General features: G+C 34.8%; 1 protein-coding gene across 2 annotated transcripts; it reads left to right on the top strand.

Annotated features, from left to right (window-relative positions):
- Positions 1 to 487: 487 nt before the first annotated feature.
- On the top strand, positions 488 to 21,749 carry LGSN (lengsin, lens protein with glutamine synthetase domain; the record flags this gene model as incomplete). Of its 2 annotated transcripts, XM_084285316.1 has the most annotated exons (4): positions 488 to 517; positions 8,060 to 9,047; positions 18,725 to 18,903; positions 20,550 to 21,749. In XM_084285316.1, the coding sequence occupies 4 exons, from the start codon at positions 488 to 490 to the stop codon at positions 21,747 to 21,749; spliced, it is 2,397 nt and encodes a 798-aa protein (XP_084141442.1). The 2 variants fall into 2 exon arrangements, with proteins under 2 accessions (XP_084141442.1, XP_084141441.1); XM_084285315.1 differs by lacking the exon at positions 488 to 517 and having other exon boundaries at positions 7,976 to 9,047.
- Positions 21,750 to 23,053: the final 1,304 nt, after the last annotated feature.

Here is a 23,053-nt window from a genome sequence, read left to right on the forward strand (position 1 = left end):
CAGTAGTCTAGTACTCTGTGTTGTTCTTGTAGTGTGCTGTGCCTTTCAAATTCCTACCTCTGTGCCCTGATAACATACTGTTGTTATAAAGTCCAATATAGGTTTTACCTCGAAGGAGCCTAACAATAGCTTCTGTTCTAGAACAAAAATGGCTTGCTACAGAGCAAAAAAAAAACCTTTTGTGAGGAGAAAAGTTGAGCAAAACAGTTTTATACTCAGTTGTCTTTGTTTTCAGGCAGGCAGCTAATAATGTGCATTTGTTATTTTACTACTTTAACACTGTTCCAGAAAGTGGTGCTCTTGGGCATGACACATTAGGGTTGCTCTGTATGGTTCATCACCTGCATAGCCTTCTGGGAAAAGAACTTTACAGCAATTCTGTTTTAACTAACCTTTGTTGTGTCCATGCCTATAAATACAGGATGTACTTCTATTAGAATTTTACCAAGCCATTTCTAATGGTGACTTGAACTAGAATGAAGTGGACATGAACGAAAAGGAAGATCTTACTCAGGAGGTAAGGGACTGACTGTGAATGATATCTGAGCAGATAATATGATATAAAATACTTTTTATATCCGCTTCAAGATTTTAAGTGAACGAATACTTAATTGTGGTGTATGTGTATGTCTTCATGCACGTGTATTGAGCATGGTCTAATTCTGAGCCAGATGCAGGTCAAAGAAAGACTTCTGGTTTAAGCTCAAACAACCTTAGAAAGCAAGTCTAACACATTTTAATTTCCTATATCTTCCATTTATAATTTTAGCAAAAGTATCAGAAATACAGGTCTAAAATCTGACCCATTAATATTTGTGAAAAAGTAAATTGACATAATTAATATAAGTGAAACCACTAACATAAATGTCTGACCTGAAAGTGATGCCCTTGATTTGTTCTACTGAGCTGAGTGGAGCTGGAGCTGCTTAGATTCTTAGATTCTGACCCTGAAGTTGCATTAAATATTTTCAACAAGACTAAAAACAAACAACCAAAAAACAACAACCACTGTTATCTTGGGTAGGGTCCAAGATATATTATTGTGGAAAACATGAAATTAAAATGTTTAATTTAAAATATTGAGAAAGATATAAGGTAGCTTGGAAGTAAAGGTGAAGGCAGACTTCCTGAGGCTACTAAAATTTTTTGTCAAGGTGAACAAATGAATACTATGCCAGAGATATACCTTCTCTGAGTCACTAACTGCCTCCCAGACCATCTTTAGATATGAAATGAGTCATAGAAATTAGACATAAAAATCCTGTATATCATTAAGTCCATTTCCTTGCAAATGTCTTCCAGAAAGAGGATCAGTCATGTGTTAAATGGGTCCTGTTCTTACATCTCATTTACACCACTGCAAGTTGGAGATGACACCACCAATGTAATTTTCTGTTCCAAAGTCATTTTGAAAGCAGGATCAGTTTCTTAATTTTGAGAGTCTATCTTGCTTTAGGGAATTTTCTTACATGTTGCAGGTGGCACAGTCCAAGGGAAAGTATTTGCAAATAACTTTACCACAAGGATTCTGCTGCCTTGAAGCAGTGAATCTTGAGACCTTGAGAGCTAATCTACTAATTGGATATGTAGCATGAAGTCTTTGGATGGGAGTAGCAGAGGAAGGCAGAGGTCAGATGTGAAAATAAGTGAGCTAAACTCTTCTATTCATTTTCCCATGAAGGACATTAGTAATCCTGTGTATATTTAAAAGTTTCAAAAAAGAAAGGAGACTTTGCTTCTGCTCCTAACATTACCACACATCTTCCCATGACCTATGGCAAGATTGTGCTTTACAGCTTCTCTAACTGCAAAACAATCACATGTACCTAATATTTATGCCACTTGCAGGTCCTTCACAGGGAGGTTTTTGTAGCAGTAAATCACTCTCTGAGAACCACTTTATAAAACAAGGTCACTGAGAGAGGAATTAGTTACAGCAATAACTTGACAATGTGCTGTGATCTTCATGTCTCTAGCTGACAAACCACCAGTATCTATTTACAGTAGCATACATTGTTTTAGCACTGCAAGCAAAAAAAAAAAACACAAAATCCTTCTCTGTTCCTAGAGCAACTCCCTGGTAATGTCTGTGCTGTCTTCTGTGGCTCTATACTCCATGGGCCAAATTCCCTCCTGGTATAAATCTGAGTAGCTCCAGTGACTCTAGTGAAGCTGCATTAATTCCCAGCAGTAGATAATTATTCCATCATCCTCTGCTCCTTCACTGCCTGGTTGCTGGGGCAAACAGCTGGGTAACTCTTTCCATCTGTCAGGGGAAGACACAGGGAAAAAACTTGGACTTGGATGTACTAGCTTTACGTACACTGTAATATAATGTCTTAAGGAGCACCTCTTGTTAAGACCTGAATTTTAGTTTTTGAGATTTGTTGCCACATGCAAACATTAATTAACTTGACTGTACCAAACAGAGAAAGCTGAAAAGGGTAACCTGGTAACAGCCAGAAAGTTCTTCAGCATTTATAGCTCCATAACAAATGAAAGATAATCGAAGTGTAATACAAAAATTGTTTTACTTTTGAAGTCTGGAGAAATGTTCAAACAATATGAATAAGGCCAGTTGTCAACATCATTTGAACAATATTTTAAGATTTTCTTAGACTGGAAATTAGACTGAAAACTTTTAATTTAAAATTTTCACCACTGACCTTTATGATAGAAAAACAAATTCAAACCCTTGTGAAGCTATTTAACTTTAAATAAATAAAACATTCAGCCAATCACACCTTACAGAATTTTGATTTTTAATACCAGATTTTCATGTCTTGATGTTCTATGCACAATGAATCTTCCATTCTTGAAAAATCTTGATAATGGAGGAAGACCATCACAATTTCACCTCCTTACTCCCTGACCTCTTAACTAAATAATGGATACAATTGATTAATAATTGATTAATAATCTGAAAGAAAAGAGAAAACAAGAATGTGATTGATACACCAGTGCTGTTTGCCGAATTGCTGCATTAAGTTTTTGGATAGCCGGTAGCAGAAACATTGGATTATCTCATTGACTATATATATAAAAGCTGCTGCTGGAGTTTCACTGTTCTCTCTTTCACTTTCCTCTGTGATATAAATCCTAGTGCAGCTATTCATCTGCAGTTACTTAGGGAATCTTTTAAACCATATTTCTTTGCTCCTTTTTTTTTTTTTTTTTTTTTTCCCCGTTCACATGCTATAGTATGAATTTTTTGTTATTTATTTTATTTATTTATTTATTTTTCTCATTTTTCTGTCTCTCTCTGTCAGTAGATTTTTTAGAGAGGTTTATAAATCCCAATAATGTTTGAGTTCTTTCCTAAGGTCAGGAAGGAAACAAAAAGTAAGAAAAAATAGAAGGTTCCCTCTGCAACCTCTGAATTTGTCTCATAGTACATTGCAGATATATTTTGAGTCATCTATAAAAACCTTTTAAGGCAAAGGTTCAAGAACTGTCTTGGATTTTCACTTGCTCCACACACCAGATATCCCTGTGCTTATTATTCCTCCCAAAGGCAACCCTTTACATTTCCAAATGTTCTTGGCTTGTGGATTGGCAGGTTTACAGACGAACTGCCTTTTGGCAGTGCTGTATTTCATGATATAGTTAATGTTCCACTTCAGAGCTTGTACAAAGCTTAGAAGTGAACACAAACTGATTGAGATAAATTGCTTTAGATGTATGGCTTTTGTGTTGCCACAAGATATAAAATGTCTTTCAACTGTAGAAGCCTGACGACATGCCAGCAGTGGCATGTAATTGGGTTAAGTAGAGCAAGCAATTTCATCTGCACAGGGTTGAAATATTTGCTTGCTGATACTGTCTTCTGTTCTCTACACCTTTTACCTGCCATTGTCATGTGAGAACTGAACAGCAGGATATTCTCTTGTGTAGCACCCTAATACAATCGTATTTGTGCTATACTTTGTATAGTGCTATATTTTACAGTGTTTACTTTTACAGTACTATATTTTATAGTGCTATATAATACAGTGTTGTAACACACAAGTGTAGCCCTGAAGCACTGTAGTACTTTGTAGTTTGCACTTTGCACTTCGTAGTTTGAGAACTTTGTTCTGTTGATAGTCACAGACATCCAGACACTTGTGCACATGACATGATACACTAGGTATCAAGTGAAGACATGCAAAGCTGTTATTTGTGTGAATTTAAATTATTTATTAACAAGACATTAAGTCTATTTCACCCCTAGACTACCTGCCTTGTAGGACTCACAGTGGTTCACCTCTACTGAAAGCTTTCTAGGGCCAAATCCCCTTTGCAAAGGGGATCAATGTGCCAGCATGAGTTACAGCACTGGGGCAAGAAGTCCCAATGGAAGTAAAGACCTGGCAGAGTACCGATACCTATCAATGACATTTAACATCAGATACATCTTTTAGAAAACCTAAACTTTAGATTTATTGCATAGTATTGCATACATCGTTTACATTTTGGAAATAACCTTGCTGGCAAGAATATTTGAATCACCACCTGAGTATTTAAGACTTAAGAAAGAGAAGAAAACTTCAAAACTTTCAAGATCTTTGATTTAGTGTGTCAGTAAATATTTGAAAATATTTGAAAAGAAACAAACAAACAAAAACCCAGCCCCATGAATGATTCTGAAACAAATGTTGGCTGAAAGAACTTTCATGTAGCTATAGTAGCTCCTGTTAATTGCTGCCACACAGCAACAAAAATGTAGGAACATTCAGTAATTTCAGTAATGACATAAAAATAACTAGAACTTTTGCCATGAATATTTCTATTTTCCTTTCTGCGTAACAGGACACATGGTTCAATGAAATTAAGTCATGATCACTATCCAGCTAAGTCTTTCAAGCTGATACTTGAAAGATACGTTACTTGATTCTGTATTCTGTAAACAAAACTGTCTAGAAATAATAAATTAATGAGAAAATTCTTAGGTCCTATATCCTGGGTTCTTCTGCCTCTGTGTGCAAGCACTAGACTCTTTCTGGTAAACTACTAGATAAAAGTAGTAGTAATTTATGTAGAAACTAGTAGTTTCTACATAAACTACTAGATAGTAAGGCTGTATCATAACTCGTGCATATGACTATTTTTAATATGAAAGGATGCTATAATTGTACCTTGCAAAAACTTCAGCATTAGTCCACTTCAGAAAATGCCATGAAATTACTTTAAAATGAAAATTCATACATGTACATATCTCAGTTTATTTAGAAGAATCATTCTTACACAGAGACAAAATCACAGAGTGCCCTGTGCTGAGGGTCCTAAGTAATGCATAGATTTTTCTCTGTGTAAATGTAAGATTTTATTTTCTTTAAATGCAAAAAAATGTCAGTGTTTTTATTTAAGAGCAATGGGCACAATATCCTTTTTCTATGATAAATATTCTATGATAAAAATGCAGTACTCAATTGTGTCTCAACTCCTGTAAAGAAAATAAATTCTTTGCAGAGTACTATAGCCACATTGATCATTAGAATTTTATTACAAAGAAATGTTTCCATTAATGGATATACAAGTGGCCAGTCCTTATCCTTCTCTTCTCTGTTCAGAAGGAATTTGTTTTGGTAAAGATTATAATATGAACCTTGTGTTCAGGAAATCATTTAGCTTGGTTAACTACAGGAACAGGTAGATTTCTGATGTTTTACATTTACATTTCTTACATGAACTACTCTTTGTCTGACTTCAATATCTAAGTATTATACAAAAGGATGTGTTCTTATTTAGTTATTTTCAACGTATTTTCAAAGATCTACAATAGGGACAACTGACAAGATTTGCATCTAACATTAGAATTTTCAGTAGTTATCTTTAAGCACAGAATACACAAATGCAGGGCAGAAATGCACATATTGTTATGTTATGTTACTGATTTCAAGCTATTGAAGAAGACAAAGGAAATATGAAGACTTCATAAAGAGGAAATCTGAATATTTTAATGATGGCAGCCTTTGCCGCAGAGGATGTTTAAGTAAATATTTTTCATAAATTCATTAAAAATGCAATCCTCTAACGATTATAGCTTTCATAGCTGAAACTCTTCTCTTCTTTCAGAAAAACATTTTATATATCTAGAAATTTAATTTGATGCCTCTTTCATTTCACAATGATTTAGGTTACTCCATTTGGCAATCAATAGTTCCCCAGCTTCATTCGAGTTGTGTTACTAATGAGGATGTTAAAATGCTCCATTATAAGCAGTTCTTGTCTGCTCGTCTATTCAGGAACATTACTGAATGTAAATGAAAGAATCTTCATTACATTTGTATTCTGTTATGACACAGAGCTGTAGGAATTAGGCCTATTCTGCATGGGTGAACATGTAGAGGTATCAGAGTACACCCAGAATCATTTTATGAGAATAAACCGAAGTTTTTTGAATATAAAATGGAATCACTAGAAATTGAGTGCTAAAACTGAGGTAAGCAAAGACTTCTGTTGTCAATGAGACAGTAATCATGTCGATTCAAAGAGCCAACCAAGTCATGGTTGTGATATGTGCGGGGGAGTTACAGGCAGAGAATGTCATGTCCTTCTTAGAGAGCTGGCACTCATCTGCTTTCTGGGCTAGCAGGAATGCCCCAGTAAGCTCCAAAAGAAGCTGTAATAAAGTGCATCAAAGAGATTCAGAGCAAGGGGAAGAGAGGAAGGAAGCTTTCCTTGAGCTCTGTTTCAGGAAAAAAAAGGTCTTATGCCTTTTTGACTGGGGTATTAATGGAAAGTAGCGTAATGGGTGAACATAATGAGAAAATAGGAGGAATAATACAGAAAAAGGGAGGTATTAATAATCTTAGTGGAAGCCATGTGACTGTTTCCTTCCACGTATGTCTCATACACTGCTGCCTTTTCTTCTAAATGCTTTTGTCTGCCAGCAGGAAGCTCTTTTGCCTTATCCAGACTGGCATTCACTTTTTTCTGTGCAGACCCCTATTTCTTCTGCAAATTCAGAAATTGGACAGAATCTAGTCTTTGTGGAAAAGGTGAAGAGCAGTAACAAAGATGGTATCTCTCAGTTTCCCAGTTATTTTACAGGTGTTAATTCCAGTCCAACCCAAGCAAACCAAGAACTCTTGGCTAAGTTGCTTAGTCATTAATAAATGCTTGAGCAGGTATTTGTGACCAACATAACAGTTTGTGATCAGCTATGGAGTGATATATATTTTGGTTAAATAGTATTACAGAGTCTTCACTGTTACTTCACGAGATGGAGAATTTGATCCCTACCTTGATAGTTTGTAAAATAATTAATTACCTACAGTGATGGGGTAATTACCCATAGTAATAGGACCAAAAATGATCCTATCAGTATACTTAGGAGAGATGATTCAGATACTTCTTGATATTCTGTGGGATAATGCTAACAGATTATTTTTTGTTGCTTCTCTTTGCACCATCTCCATATTTTTTATATAAATTTAGAAATCTGCTCCCAACACTACAATGTAAATCATATTAATGCCAAATATAAAGGTAAATATTATCCTCTGGTTCTTTCGTCATTATAATCCAAATAGAGATTTGTTTATTTGACAGCTGCCCTGGCAGTTTGGTTATTTGGCCAAACTAGGTCCTTGAAATTCAGTTAAAGCCAGATTATTTTTAGGTTTCACTTCCCATACAATCCCAAATGATTGGCAGCATTCTGTTTTAAGGCTATTTATTTCCTTTATAAATACAAATGTTTTTGATATGAACAAGAACATGTATAAATGTAATGATTAAAACACACTTTTTCATATTTAAAGGCCATGTCTTTTTTGACAAATGATGTCACACAGTGTACATCTTATATTTTCATTTACTAAGATTGCCTAAAAATTAAATTATGAAGGTACATTGTTTTGTTTTAAAACCTAAGACCTTCTCACTCAATTTTCAGTAGGAACCTTTTATCCAAATAGTATAATTTGAAGGTAGTAAGTAACCACAAAGACCTCCATGACCAAGAAGTGATGGAAGTGCCACAAAATAAATGAAGCTGGTGCTAGTAGACCATTCCTATGTTCTGTTTCATTCATGCATATTATTTGGTTGTATATTTTATTGCTGGTTGCAGAACACATCTGGAATTGCAAATGACGAAGTTGATGGCAACAATATATGTAGTTTCAGAAAGAAAAAAGGAGTCAAAGGTACCACAAAGCATGTTCCTCTGTTAGAAAATGAGAAGACGGAGTTGTCTCATACCTCAAAAATCCCAGATCCTCATCATCTTCAAGGAATCACTGGTTGTTCAGAACCACCATCGCATCAATCTATTCAAAACCTGACTAATTCTCCTCCAGTGCAAAAAGACAGAGGGGGTAGTGGCATTTCCCATTTTGTCAGCAACATGAAAGAAGACATGTCTGGGGAAACACATGAAATCCCAGAAGATGCTGGCACTGGGGTAAAAGTAATAGAAAAAATGCATAAGAAGATAGATACACCAGGTAAAACAAAGTTGCCCATGGATGTACAAGCTGCCAACAACACAGAAAAAGCTGGGTGTGCAGACACAGTGTACAAGGAAGAGGACAGTGAAAAGATGGAGTGTATACAAGAAGAACAGGGTAGGACAGATGAAGACAGCAAATTTCATATGACAAAGACAGGCTTCCTGGAGAGTACTGCAACCACACATGGAAGAAGTACTGCAGAGTCCTTCACACCTGGCATTTCTGAACAAAGTCTGGAAGAGCTGAAAAAACTTCTAAGTGAAAGTCCTCTTCCTGACCATGGGCCCAATTGCAGTGGTAGGTCAGGTGGCACTTTTTCTCAGCAAAACTTGAAGCCTGGGGAGAAAATAGCTGATAAACAGGGCAGACCCTTTGACTTGTTTAGTCTCCATTTTGGAAAAGAGAATCAAAAGTACCACAGTCTCCACAAGGAGGGAGTGGGACAGCAGAGCAAGTCTCTTCTGGTTCTCAGCTCTGCTGGGACTGCTCAGCAACAGCCAGCAGGCGGTGAGGTGGATCAGCCTATTCTGAGACAACCAGCAACTTCTACGAGTGCAGAAAGCACTGCTCCAGAGATTGAGTTCGGCTCTTCTGCAAGCCATACTGGTAAGGATATTTAGCCAACACCTGCTGTGCTGTTAAAGAAAATGCTTCTGTTATTTTGTGGGGTTTTGTGAAGTTGCAAAATTTAGTCAGAACTAATGAGAAAATTGATACCCATCATTTCTGTATCATTGGGGTGGATCAGAAGTTCTACCCTACATCTGTGCTGAGTTTTTTAGAAAGTAAGGCATTTATGATGCCAAGCTGCCTGCCAAAAACTGCCATGCACAAGTGGTCATGTCATGTTCATTAAAACTGAAATATTTCCTCATTTAAACTAAGTGCAGGCAACATTTCCCAAAGGTCTGCTAGACACTGAAAAACTCTGAAGGCAGTTGGGTTTCTTAAAATTTCCTTTTTGTTAACATATCCAGCAGTGAAAATTGCTCCCATGTAGGTATGATGTTTGCAATTATTAGTCCTGTGAGAGGACTGGAATGCAAAACATCTAATATAAAATATAGGGGAAGAAAAGCAAATGAGGCAGAGAACTTCCACTTATCTTCATGGTGTTCAATAAGTCCATTTTGGAAATGTTTATAGAGCAGATTAATTGCTACTAATAGGTAGCGGTTTCTTTGAAACAGTAAAAACTAGACTTCTGGGCTATCTGGATCAGCAAGCTGAATGCTACTATTAACTATAATAACGTGATGGGCTTGAGCTGTTAGTTGCTTTGTGTGTTTTCCAGGAAGGACACAAACAACAGTTTACCAGTTGAAGAGATATCATGTTAATAAACTTCCAGGAGTATCAGGATCAGATAACATCATCAGCTTTTCAGGGTAGATATGATGCCCTATGACTTATATGACTGATACAATAAATACGAATCTTTACTCTTCATTAATAAAAAAAAAAGTCTATCATTGACTATATAATAAAATCTATAAGTCACAATTAAATTTGTATAACAATATTAAGTTATCCTGCTCTTTGAAAAGTCTGCTTTCAGATGGTAGAAACATGGTTGTATATGCTCTGAAAACAGGCAGTTTGAATATATGAAATTTTGTTGGGCACAGGAGGATTTTTCAATAGACATTGCGTTAACCAGTTTGAACAATTCAGAATATAATATCCATGAATAGTTGTTCATAGTGGGAGGTGTCCCTACCCATGGCAGGGGGCCTGGAACTAGGTGATCTTTGAGGTTCCTTCCAACCCAAACTATTCTACGACTCTATGATCATCAGCAGTAATTCAGTGCACTATATGAGAAACATAAAGGTCTGAAATGATATTTTGTGCTCAAATCACTCTCTATTTTTGTCTATTAGAACAAACAAGTTAGAGGATTATTTCTTAGCCTACAATGGATGTTGTTCCCTTACAATATTGTTGTTCCCTTACAGTATTTTTCCCCTGCTGAAAGGTTAGCGAAATTAATTGCCAAATTTAGATTACTATTGTTTTCTGCAAAACCAGAAAATAAGTTTTAAAAAATGTAAAAAACTATTCTTTTTCATAACACCATTTAAAAAGTATAAGGATTTGATTAGATTAACTGTAGACTCTACAGAGAGATTTCAACCAGAATATAGCCACTAAAGTGTCTATCTAGTCAAGCTCATTTCTTTGTCAGTAGAGAAAGACAGAGAAAGACAGTCATTCTCTGTTCAAAGACAGAATGGTTAAAGAAAATGGAAAGAAATTGGTTAGAGAAATTGGTCTTGAGAAACTGGCTTCTCTTTCTCCTCAGTGGGGAAGAATTCTACATGTTTAGTTTAGATTATTTTCCTAACTCTGAAATGCCTAAATGAACCTGGGGTTAATCTTTATCTGTGTCACTGGCAGTAAAATGACTGTGAGTGAACTCTAGTTGAAAACTAACTATGAATGGAGGGGAGGGAATACTGTTTTGTCACATCTAAAACAAAACAAGTCTCGTACGGTTTGGATTCCATTTGTCTTTTACCAAACAAATGACAGGGTGCCATGTATACTTTTATAGTTCCACTAGTATATGAAAAAAAAAACACAAGCAAAAAACAAAAACAACACATTATTTGTGTAGAAATAGTTTCTACTTACATAGAAACTTGTGTGCTTTGAAATTAATCTTCACTGAATATACTCAGTAGCTCAAATGAAGGGAAGAAAGATTTAGATAAAATTCTGCAGTCTTTAATGAGTCTTTGCATGAACAATATTTCATTGCCAATTAAGATTTATAAGAAAAAATCCAAAATATTTTATGACTAAAATGTTATCTTGAACATTTTAGTTACAAAAGTGATTGAACAAAAGTCTTGGATCTAGACATGTATACTATACATCTATACTGCGTCTATCTGAAACACTACTCATATTCAGCAAATTTTCAAAACATTGGATTTACAAATAAACACAGAGATTGTTCTCTTTGTGCCTCTGTTTAATATAGAATACAAAGTAGGAGAGCATTGAAATTATATGGCTATAATAAAAAAAATTAGATAAATGCTGCCCAGTGTAATTCTTTAGTTATTATGTTGAGACATAATAACTTACAGACATTTGGATGTCTGGAGTATACTTTACTGTTCTAAAACTACACACCTATCCTTTCAGTTAACGGACAATCACTAGATGGAAGCAGTAGGAGGGCTAAAACATAGCTGGGACTTATTGTAATACAGAGGATTGAAATATAGCCATGCTAGTTACCTGGTTAACATCTCTCAAAAAAAAAAAGAAGTTCATACATTTGTTCCAAATTTCTGTTTGGAAGTTGCATGGGATTTCTATTCATCTTCTGAATACTTAATATATTGCTTGCCAGCTCTTTTGTGAAAAGAAGTGTTTGAGGGAAAAAAAATAACATAACAACGACAACAACAACAACAACAACAACAACGATGCAGCATAATAATAATAAAAAATAAATAAATGACACCCAAAGTATTTGGCCAACATGAAAAATACTGTTTAGACACTGTCAGTGAAACTGGAGCTGAAACTAAAGCTCTTTGAATTTAATTCATCACCATGGAAAGATAGAAGCTAACACTTAAAGCTAATTAGGTAATTCTACTGACTGCATTAACATGAATTTATGAATTTTATTTGCATAAGTATCCATATATGATAATTATGGGCACTTCTGCAAATTAGCATGTAGTCATTAATAATCAGATGCTTCGTAAGCTGTTCACTGCCTGTGATCTTGGGAGACCAAGAATCTTCCAAACAGTAAAAATGCAGATGAAGTGTAATGTATATAGCATTACACAACACTTCATAGCATGTACATATACACACAGGAATACGTTTTATATATGTAGTATATAATGTAAATGTATATTAACCTCACTGAACTCAGAACATATCCCATGTTGCTTTACATACTGCTAAACTGGAATGTTTATACTGTGGTAACCAGAGAGGAGACAGAAGAAAATTTTATCTGAGAAATCTGGAGTTCCCAAGGATTGTGATTCACAACATGGGTGGGGCTCTCTTTGTCACAGAAGGAAATTAATTGAACTGAACAACCTGGTGCCACTGCACAGGCTTAGGACAAAGCTATCTGCTGTATCTTAAGAGACAGCAGCATCTCCATGTAGCTGTAGGTGGGCAACACACTGTAAATGCCCTTTTGTACATCCTGGTCTGTAGCTGAGAAAAAAAAAAAAAAACAAGGAAGAGCTAAAATGTGCACAGCTCCAGGAATGGGTCCTCTCAACAGGGCTGATCTTGTGCATATGTCAAGTAAGGACATGTATATGTGACCAGCATGGGATCAGGAGGGTGGAGAAAATTTCTGAAGAATGAAAATATGTCTTAACTATAGCTGTAGGCATCGCAAGTTACCTAGTGACTGTTGAAATGTTAGGTGCACAGAAAAAGAACTCCAACATGAGAAGTTATTCGGGTGTTGACCCCAAATATTCAAGTTACTATTAGTTCCTTTGCTAAATTCTCTATAGAATGTCCTGAGTTGGAAGGGACCCATATGTCAAATAGATGCTAACAGGCTGTATTTCTTATATTTCTTATATTTCTTAAGAGTGGAACTTATCAACTCTATGAGCACTTTTCAGTTACAGTGAGTAATCTCATGATGCCATTCTTGACATGTTCAAGGCTGTTGGTAAAAAGGCAGTCAGAAGAGATGATAACTGGTATTTACAGGCAGAAGTATGAAAAGAAGACTTTCATACAATGCAAATAGCATAGACTTTTTGCTCCACAGAAACCAATGCTTGTCCACATGTTTTTAACAAAGTCTGAACTCCTTGCTGCCAGAGTTCACCATTCCCTGTGCTCACCTGGAAGAGGAATGTCTGTCTGTTCTTATTGATTTTGCTCATTGATCAGGAAGTAGAAATGAAGACACTTTAGGAGCTGTAAGTGGACACTGGAGAGGTTTGTAAAATCCTGTTCTGGGCTGATCATGTTCAGTACCTCTTGCAGTCATTCCTGCATGACTTTGGGGATTACTGTGGGGAAGATGGTGTTTTTGACTTGCTGGTCTTCCCTGCTTTATATTTTATACAATCTGTTCTGTTTTCACAGCTCTCCCAAAGAGAAAAAAACAATGCTGTGCTATTTCATCACGTTCCTTCCTTATACCCTATCTGCAGTTAATTTTATTTTTCTGATGTTGCTTTTTCAATATTTTGAACTCAACTTGAATATAACATGGCTGAAACTTCGCTCCTTCCTAAACTTTCTCGATTGTCCCTATTTTCTGTCAAATAAACCATCACATTTTCTTTTTACTTCATTTTTCCTTAGAGCTGAGCTGTATATAACTTGCTACTTTATTTTTTTACTTTTTTTTTTTTTTTTTCCTCACAAACTCTAAGAGCAGATATTTTTCTTTAAAGCAAACCAAAACTCCTAAGTCCTTTATCTTTCATATCAATAGCAGAAAATCTCTTCCTGCTGTGTCTCTATATGATTTCCCATTTTTTTTCTTGATCTATACAAAACAAAAATGTTCAGATAGCACTTCCATCCTATCTTTCTGCTCTATTATGTACTCTTTTGGGTGAAATTCTTCTCATCTGTCTCTGGTGCCTGCAGTAAGCTAGTCATCCTGTAGCTCTGTGAGAAAAAGAGGTATAGTCAGTAATTCTTTCTGTCCTTTTTGAGACACTTAGTTTATCTCTAATAACAGTGATAGTAACAATTGCCATAACAACTAGTTTAGACCTAATGTAAGTGGAATAGAGTGTCTGCTTGATTTCTTTGCTTGCCACCTCTCCTTCTATAATGTATTCAGGAAGAATTTAGTCTCTACCTTCTTTTCCCTAAATAATTACACTTTTGGCTAATGTAGTTCTTGCACTCATTGTTTTGTTTTGTTTTATTATTTATTTATTTTCCTCATTAGTTCAAATATTTTTAAATCAGAAGGGGCTATCTAGTTTGTAATACTGTATAACTCACTTCATGGAACTTGGCTTAATGATTCCCCCCTTAAATCCAATTTTTCTATTTGAGTTTGAAGAAAGGCATGGCACTCTATATCCATTACATTTAAGATTATCAATTGGGTATTACCCACATTATTATTTTCAGACATTTCTACATATTTTATTTTCAAATCCTCTTGTCTAGGTGGAATTGTCTCTAACTTTTATATAAAAATGTGATGATTTTCTCATTCAATACAGAACAACCATTTTATAAAACACCCTGGAAGACAGAAAAAAATGAGTCTTTTATTTTGTCTTTCATCAATTGGTAAATAAAATTGTATTTTGTATTTTAATTCTCAATAATGTAGCTCCTCTGAGAAGCTATGTCATGTACTGTCGTAGAGTTTGGAAAGAATAATCTGTGGATGGTTGAAACTGACCTCTAAATTAGATATGAAACTCATGAAAAAGAGCTGAACTTCTCTGTGACCACATTAGTTTAAAAAGCCATTTTCAGAGTTAAGATTAAAAAGGAAAGCAAGATAAAATGAGACAAAGAAACAGATGGAAAAATATTCAAATATGAAAATCAAACAGGGAAATATTTTTACTTTCTCCCACACTTTGATAATTTTTTGGTATGATTACATCTTTCTTCCCCTGTCAGAGGGCTTGTAGGGAGCAAAAATAAGAGTTATGGAACACCTTTTGACTGCAGAAATCAACATTGTAAACATTTTTGATGAAACTATAGTTAGATGAAAAGAAAGTTAAATTACATGATGTTTTCAAGTGTAAATGTTTCTGATAGCCATTCATATCAACACTACTATTTAAATATAACTCAGTACTCCTACTTAGCATGTTAAACAAGCAGATGGGGATACAAAGGAGAGAGTTTAAATAGTAGCAGTAAGAATATAAGAATATAACATTAGAAAGGCTCTCATATGAGTTTTGAGAAAGAGGCTGTTAATGTTTTAAGACAAATGTAAGAATATGCTGTACAAACCAAGTACACTGTCTGCTCTTAAATACACAGACCAGAGTCATGTAAAGATGAATGGCTATATTTAAGTTACTACTGACAGGTATTTTCATAGGATTTAGAAGGGTATAAATGTATTTATCCCATTGGACACATTGCCAGTGAATATCATCTACCCAAGACTTATAAAGGGGGTCAGTATCACACAGATCTTCAGAGCACCCAATGACAGATTTCTAAGGGCACCCAGACCCCTTCTCATGGGACAGGAGGAGGGAGCAGAGCAGCTATATGACTGCAGCAGCGTTGTATCTAGCACAGCTGGTGCTGCTGGAAGAAGAGACTTGAGGGCACCAGTGGAAATGTGGTCTCTTGGTCTCTTCTCCAGTGCATGATTTGTATCTGGAGACTACCTCCTGGTATCTGCTGTTATTGCCTTATGTTACCTTGGTGGTTGTATTTCTCAAAGAAGAGTTTCCAATATTACTACATTTGTTAGGTCAGCCTTTTCCTGTCACTGTTAAGTCCCCTGGCAACATGTAACATGTTCTTTTTGTTTCATCAGTTTGACACAGTCACCTCTTATAGAACTGAGAAATTGTTTGCTTTAGATGCTGCGTGATTTAACAAGAGACCATGGGAAAGAATTTCTTTGAACAAGCAGATAACGACAGATTGATCTGGGACATGTGGACTTTCCTTCTGTGATGGTACTTTTCTGAGAACATAAAGCAAATGTTAACAATTTGCCCTAGACAGAAGTCAGCTGTTCTTAGGAAACTGAATGATTTCAATAGTAATAATTCAAGAATGACATCACTCTTCTGCTAGAAATAATCACAATACTATAGTTTGTAGAGTTTGTAGACTTAGGGAGTAATAATATTTGTAGTTTTGTATATTCATATTTAAAAAAGATATATGTAGATAACTTACATGGATTAGTAGCTAGTTTGTAGTAATTGCAAAACAAACATAAGCCATACTATTTTTTTCTCTGTGGTAACTTGAATTGGAAATACAGACAGAAACATAGAAACATTAAATGCTTTCCTGTGTACTACTGATTAAACATAAGAAATATAGTATGGATTTATAATTATTTTTTAAAATGAAAAACTGAAACCAAATCTGAACACCTTGTGAAATGTACGTACATGTTTCTGTAAGTAGGGTTTATGAATTGAGAATGAATTTGTTGTTACTTCTACAGTCTCGGGGAGCTAGGGGAACACTCATGGATACAGTCCTACCTCATAAGAATGTAAGACTGTGCATTGAATTCAGGTAGACATTTATTTATTAGCTACCTTCTCTCTGTTAGCTAATGCTCTAGTTAATGATTGTACAAACTGGGAAAAGACAAAGTACTCAGATCCTCAGTGCACCTTTCTAAACTTTAGTCATCACTAGTTTCATGGACTTAGTTTGCCAGTGATTTATACAGCAGCTACCAACAAAATGTAGTTTTGTGACTTGTGCTGGAGAAACATAAGAATTATTGTTATTGATCAGTCATTCTCTATATTATGCAAAAAAACAAAAACAAAAACAAAAACAAAAACAACAAACAAACAAAAAAAAAACTTTCATATTTTCAAAATCAGTCAGAGATATTAAGTCTCAAGACAGAGATATTAATATTTTTATCTATCATATAATTTACAAAACCTTATAATTTCAGTGGGAAAGACAATATACAAGTGATATCATAAATGACAAACTGCCTCTAAAATGTGAAAGTAGTGGTAGTATTTCTATTGATTCTAACAGATTTTGTGTCAAGAATCTTGTAAATAAAATAAATATCTGTCTTTTGACTATTGTGTTGTCCAAATTGGTATTTAGCCTAGTTTTATTTACTAGGTCATTGTTAATTTTACTAGGTCAATGTTAATTTTAGTTCTAGATAAATCTAGAAAAAGTTATAATTAATCATAAGTCCAACTGGAGAAGACAATTTTTGCTTTTTTATTTATTTATTTATTTATTTATTTATTTTACTTTTTTAACGTTTACACTTTAATGTTAAACACTCGTAGAATAAAGGCTTGAGCAGTCTTTTTAGATTGAAAAACCTCAGGCTTTTTACACTTTTTAGAATATTTATGAACTCTTTCCATCTGATAAATAGCCACAGTTTATTTTCTGTTAATAAATGGCTAATTGATGGTCCATAAGGAGGTCAAATTTGCTAAAAGTCAGTAAACATTTATGTTGTAGAACAAAGTTATAGGACAACTGAATTGGAATTCAAATAACAATTACTTGAATGACAATGTAAGATAGTTTACATATATTCTGTGCTCACTAGTTGTGTTTTAGCTGCAATTGTAACAGAGAATGTAACACAAAATTTAAACAATACTTCCTTATTCAATGTATATCCATTTAAGGACATAGTTCCCTGATATTTATAGAAGACAGAAGGAAAAAGGTATTTTAATAAACTGCTCACAGGTGAAGATGTGAAGATGTTACAACTTTTTTTTTTTTTTTTTCCCTTGGTTTTACCTTCTTGCTTTGTAGTGTTTTTTTTTTTTTTTTTTTTTTTTTTTTTTTCATAATATCAGATTTTGCCCTTGATTTAATAAGTTTATTGTAATAAATTGAAATTAATGCTTTATTCAGTTTAACTTGGATAGTAATAATACTTAGACACTTAAAGGGAAAGCCATCTGGCAGATGAAGAAGTTACAGTGCCTAGGTCTCTGCTCCGCTATAAAAATTATACTCAAATGTTACTGCTTTTATACCAAAAAGTTTATATTGTCCTACAGCTTCTGTAATACAGTAAAGAAGGCAACTCTATACCAGTAAATGCAGAAACTTCTCTTAAATGTTTGCTGCCTGTGGAGAAGACTGCAGGCTTCCTTAGAAGGTACTGGGAAAGATTTAATAGATAAGTGCCCTTTTTATCACATTTCTGTATCCATGTGTTTTTCGAAGGCATTAAAGAAATACAGCACCTGAATTCTATCAGGTTTCAGTGAGAAATAAATATCCAGCTGCTATTTGTGCTCCTAAATTCACCCAACAAAACAGCTGAGGTATCCCTCAGAAATTCCTGGATTTACTACATGATACTTCTGTGTTTTCTTATCACAATAAAAATTCATTCAAATTATAGGCCACTCCAGAAAACAAGGGATTCTATATGGATCCTCAGGCCAAAATTGCCCATATACTTATAAAAAATATTTTGTGATCCATATCTTTTTCTCAGTTCTGTTTTTACACTATTTTTTGTCATTGTTTGCCACTATTGCACTTTTTTTAGAACAGCCTGTATTCCAGCATTCATTATTTTGTTTGATGTGAACATTCCTCTTCACTTTTAGCATCCAGCAGAGAGCCTGATATAAACAGCCTCAGAAATCCAACTCTCCTTCACCTGTTCTCTCATATTGAATTTATTAAGCAGCAGATGGCCAGAGACAACATACAGTTTGTCAGATTTGAATCAATAGACCTCCATGGTGTGTCAAGATCAAAGAACATTCCTTCTCGCTTTTTTCATGTAAGTATTTTGTTTTTTAGGTATATGATAATGTATTTTCATGGCATCATCCTTAATTTATGTTATATATACATATATTATTTTTGGAGTGCAGGCAGAAAGTTCAACTTTGAACAAATTTTCTATTCCTTCTACTTGTTAATGTTCCCAAAGGATCTAGACTCCCCCTCTCCCCTTTTAATTTAGATTACCCTCTGTTCCACAAAAATGGTAATCTAAATAAGTAAATCTAATAATTTCAGTTATTTGCACTTCTAATAATCTCTTTCATCAGAATTATCAAGTTCAACACTATTATAAAGATTTTGGTTCCTGAATATCAGTAAAGAAAAAGTGTAACCACTAACAGAAGGAAAATGAGGAAATGAAAATGCCTTTAGCTATGAGTAAATCAGATGAGAAAATAATGATTTAATAACAATACTTGCCATATTGATGATTCAGGAAATAAGAACCAAATTAAGAAGCAATTGTATCCCTGACTAGTCAGCCTTTTCAGTATATTGCTTCTATGATACTTCATGTGCATAGCTATATTATACTTTCACTCATATCAGTACAAATATTTGTACTATATCTGTATGTATATGCACAGAAGAGAGTGATCAATTTATTTATTTATTTATTTAATTAATTTTTGGTGGAGGTTTTGGTGGACAGAGAGTTGGGTGTAATATAGGGCTTTTACCTTCAGTACTTCTTCAATGTTGAATGGACAGCTTAGAAACTTTGCAGCAGTATTCACCAAAGTGGGCAGTTTTGGTTATGGATTCTAGTTAGTGAGAATTGTTACCACTAGATTTCCACCTGTTTTAGAAAAGGCAGATATTTATTTATTAAATTTAAGAGGAGCTGTTGTGTGCAGTTTGAAGTGTTTAAAAAATATTCCATCTGGATAAGCAAAATTTTGTTTTATCAGCCAGAGACAGAGCTAAAAGGTTTCCCCCTTTTTAGGTTCATTTTGTGTCTTCTGATGATTCAGATGGTAACCCTTTCTCTTAGATGAATAAATGTAAGACTTAAACATGAACCAAGTTTCACTAAGTAGATGTTGGCATAACCTTGCCTCTCCTTGCCTCTCCTCACCTCCCCTCGCCTCCCCTCCCCGCCCTTCCCCTCCCCTCCCCTCCCCTCCTTATTTGACAGATCCATAAATTTTTGGCTTAACTTTGCATCTGAAAAATAGTGAGGTACACGTTATGACATTTAAAGGGAAGTGACAGACTGAATTTGTTTTGACATGAGTCTTGTGTGGTCACTTGGATCTATGTAAAGTAAATGCTCTGAGAATGTGAAAGCCTAAAAAAGTGGTTATAAATTAAAGCTTGACTTGTAAAGTTTCCATATAACTGATGATTCCATAATTGTACAATGACCATGGAAGATTAGGTGTTGAACAAAATTTTTTTCTTTCCAGTTGTGCATGGGAATTTAAAAAGCAATCATCAGGATATCTGATGCCAGGGTTTTCATTGGGTTTCTCATTGACACCGTAATTGGATGTTATCCACCACCTCAGTGAGAACTGTGTCTTAGGTGTTTTTTTATTCCTGCTAAGAGTCTGTGTTTCGTAAATTTAACATACATAGAAATACTGTTTGGTTCTTTTCTCATCTGGTAATCTGTCATTCTGCTCTGTGTTTTAGGAAAAAGCAATTCATGGTGTTGCCATGCCCAGAAGTTATCTTGAACTGACCCTGAATCCTAAGGATAATGAAATAGATTACATAAATGCAACAAATTTTAATTGTGACATAATCCTCAATCCTGATTTATCAACGTTTCGAATTCTACCCTGGACTGAGCAGACTGCTAGAGTGATATGTGATTCTTTCACTGTACTGGGCAACCCCCTAATGACCTCACCTAGGCACATCGCCAAGAAGCAGCTGAGCCAGCTTCAGGACAATGGCTTTTCTCTACACTCTGCCTTCACTTATGAATTTTGTATTTATGGCATTACTGAGGTTGTAAATTCAAAGACAATATCCTTTCCTGCAGCAACGATACTAAATAACCATGACCAGACATTCATTCAGGAGCTCATTGAAGGAATGTATTATACTGGAGCCAATATTGAAAGCTTTTCTTCTTCCAGTGGGCCTGGACAAATGGAGATCACTTTTCATCCAGCATTTGGAATAGATGCTGCTGACAGTGCCTTCACATTTAGAACAGGCATTAAAGAGGTGGCTAAGAAGTACAACTATGTAGCTAGCTTTTTCTCAGAATCAGGATTCTACAATTCAGGGGCTCTTTCACACAGTCTGTGGGATGTGAATGGCCAAAAGAATTTGTTTTCTGCTGGTTATGGAGTTGAGGAGCTCACAGATATTGGAAAAAATTGGTTATCCGGTCTCTTGGCACACTCAGCAGCTATTAGCTGTTTGATGGCTCCTACCACCAGCTGCCGTAAGCCTTATTCCAAATACAGTAAAGAATCAAAAGAGACTGTAAATGCAAAATGGGCATATAATGATAACAGCTGTGCCTTTAACGTCAAATGTCATGTTGGAAAAGGTACTCATATAGATAATAAATTAAGTTCTGCTACGGCAAACCCCTACCTTGTGCTCGCTGCTACAATTGCTGCAGGTCTAGATGGAATAAAAAGAGGACTTAGGTATGATGATATGTCCCAAGAAGAAAACCTTGTTTCTGATCTGAAACCTTCATCCATCCCTCTGAAGTTAGAAGATGCTCTTGTTGCACTTGAGAAAGATTCGTGCATTCAGGAAGCATTAGGTGAAACTTTTATCAGATATTTTGTTGCCATGAAACATTATGAGTTAGAAACTGAAGAAATGGATATTGAAAGGAATAAATGCTTGGGGTATTTTATTTAGAAGGAGCATTCTTCTGTAGTAATGCTGTGTAAATGCATATACTGTAGACAAGAATCTCGAAATTAATAAATATATTTTAAATTATTTTTATTTTATTATTTTTTTTTAAACATTATTTTAAAAGTTAATTTAAGTGAACAGACAAGTATAATGTGGAGAAAAGCAGGAGTAATGGGGTGAAAGGTGGCAGGCAGGAAAATTGAAGGCGAAGGAATTTTTGTTCCATTTGTTTTTGGGATTTCTCCCAGCTTATTCAGTAGGAGAAAGGTTGATAAACCAGAAGAATTTGACTTCAATTCAAAACTTCATCTAGAATGATGAACATTGTAGAAAGAGAGGCAAAAGACTCTCTCAGGCTAGAGAACCTGAGAGACAGGAATCAATATCTTAGTAGTAAAGAAAAGAAAGGAGGGAGAAGTGGGCATGAAATAATCTATACAACAGGATTACTGTTGAGTGAAATTTGCAAAAAAATATATTGGATAAAGATATTAAAAGAAATTAAATAGTGGCTTGAAGAAGGAATTATTGATGGAAAGCTAGGAGAATCAAACCACTATGAAGTAAAAAGAGTTGGTAATATGACAGTTTTGATGGTTAATGGGTTAATTCAGAGTTGAATGAGAAATGAGGAGAAAAAAGACAAAGAAGTCAGAGAATAAAGAGCTTAAAATGGGCTTTTTAGGGCAACCTGATATTATCAAAGATGAAGAAAATTACTGTGAAAAGGAGTCAGACTAAAATCAGAAAGAATGAGTGAAAATATGAACTCAGAGATTAGAAAACAAACATTAATACAGAGGAGAAAACCCATCCTAAAATAAGAAAGAGTAGCTAGTGTAAAGTTAAGTGTATATATATATATATATATATATATATATTTTTTTGGAATGGCAGGAGGCAGATTTTAGGTTTGCTCTCATTCTTTAGGTTTGCTTCCATCCTTTATTATTAAAACCAACCATCATTTTGTATTCCAACTCCACATTAAGAATGGTTTATGATGCTCTTTATCTTGTTGCAATATTTTAATTGATGTGTAGGAATTCCTGAGTGAAAGTTTTGGGTCACTAGTGGAGTGGAAACAAGGTTCAGTCACTGCCTCTGTCAACCTCTTGAACTAGAAAGTGCAAATAGAAATGTGTTGCTTGCCTATTGATGGACCTGTCACTTTTCCCCTCCAGAGTGTTGTACTGGAAATTTTCTATGTTATAGAAACTTAGATAGTATACTTGCACTAATAGTTGAACTGCAACTGTAATAATGTTGAAATAATTTTAGAAGACTTTGAAAGCAACACTGTT

Source organism: Netta rufina, assembly GCF_964035555.1.
Source record: "Netta rufina genome assembly, chromosome: 3".
Lineage (NCBI taxonomy): Eukaryota > Metazoa > Chordata > Aves > Anseriformes > Anatidae > Netta > Netta rufina.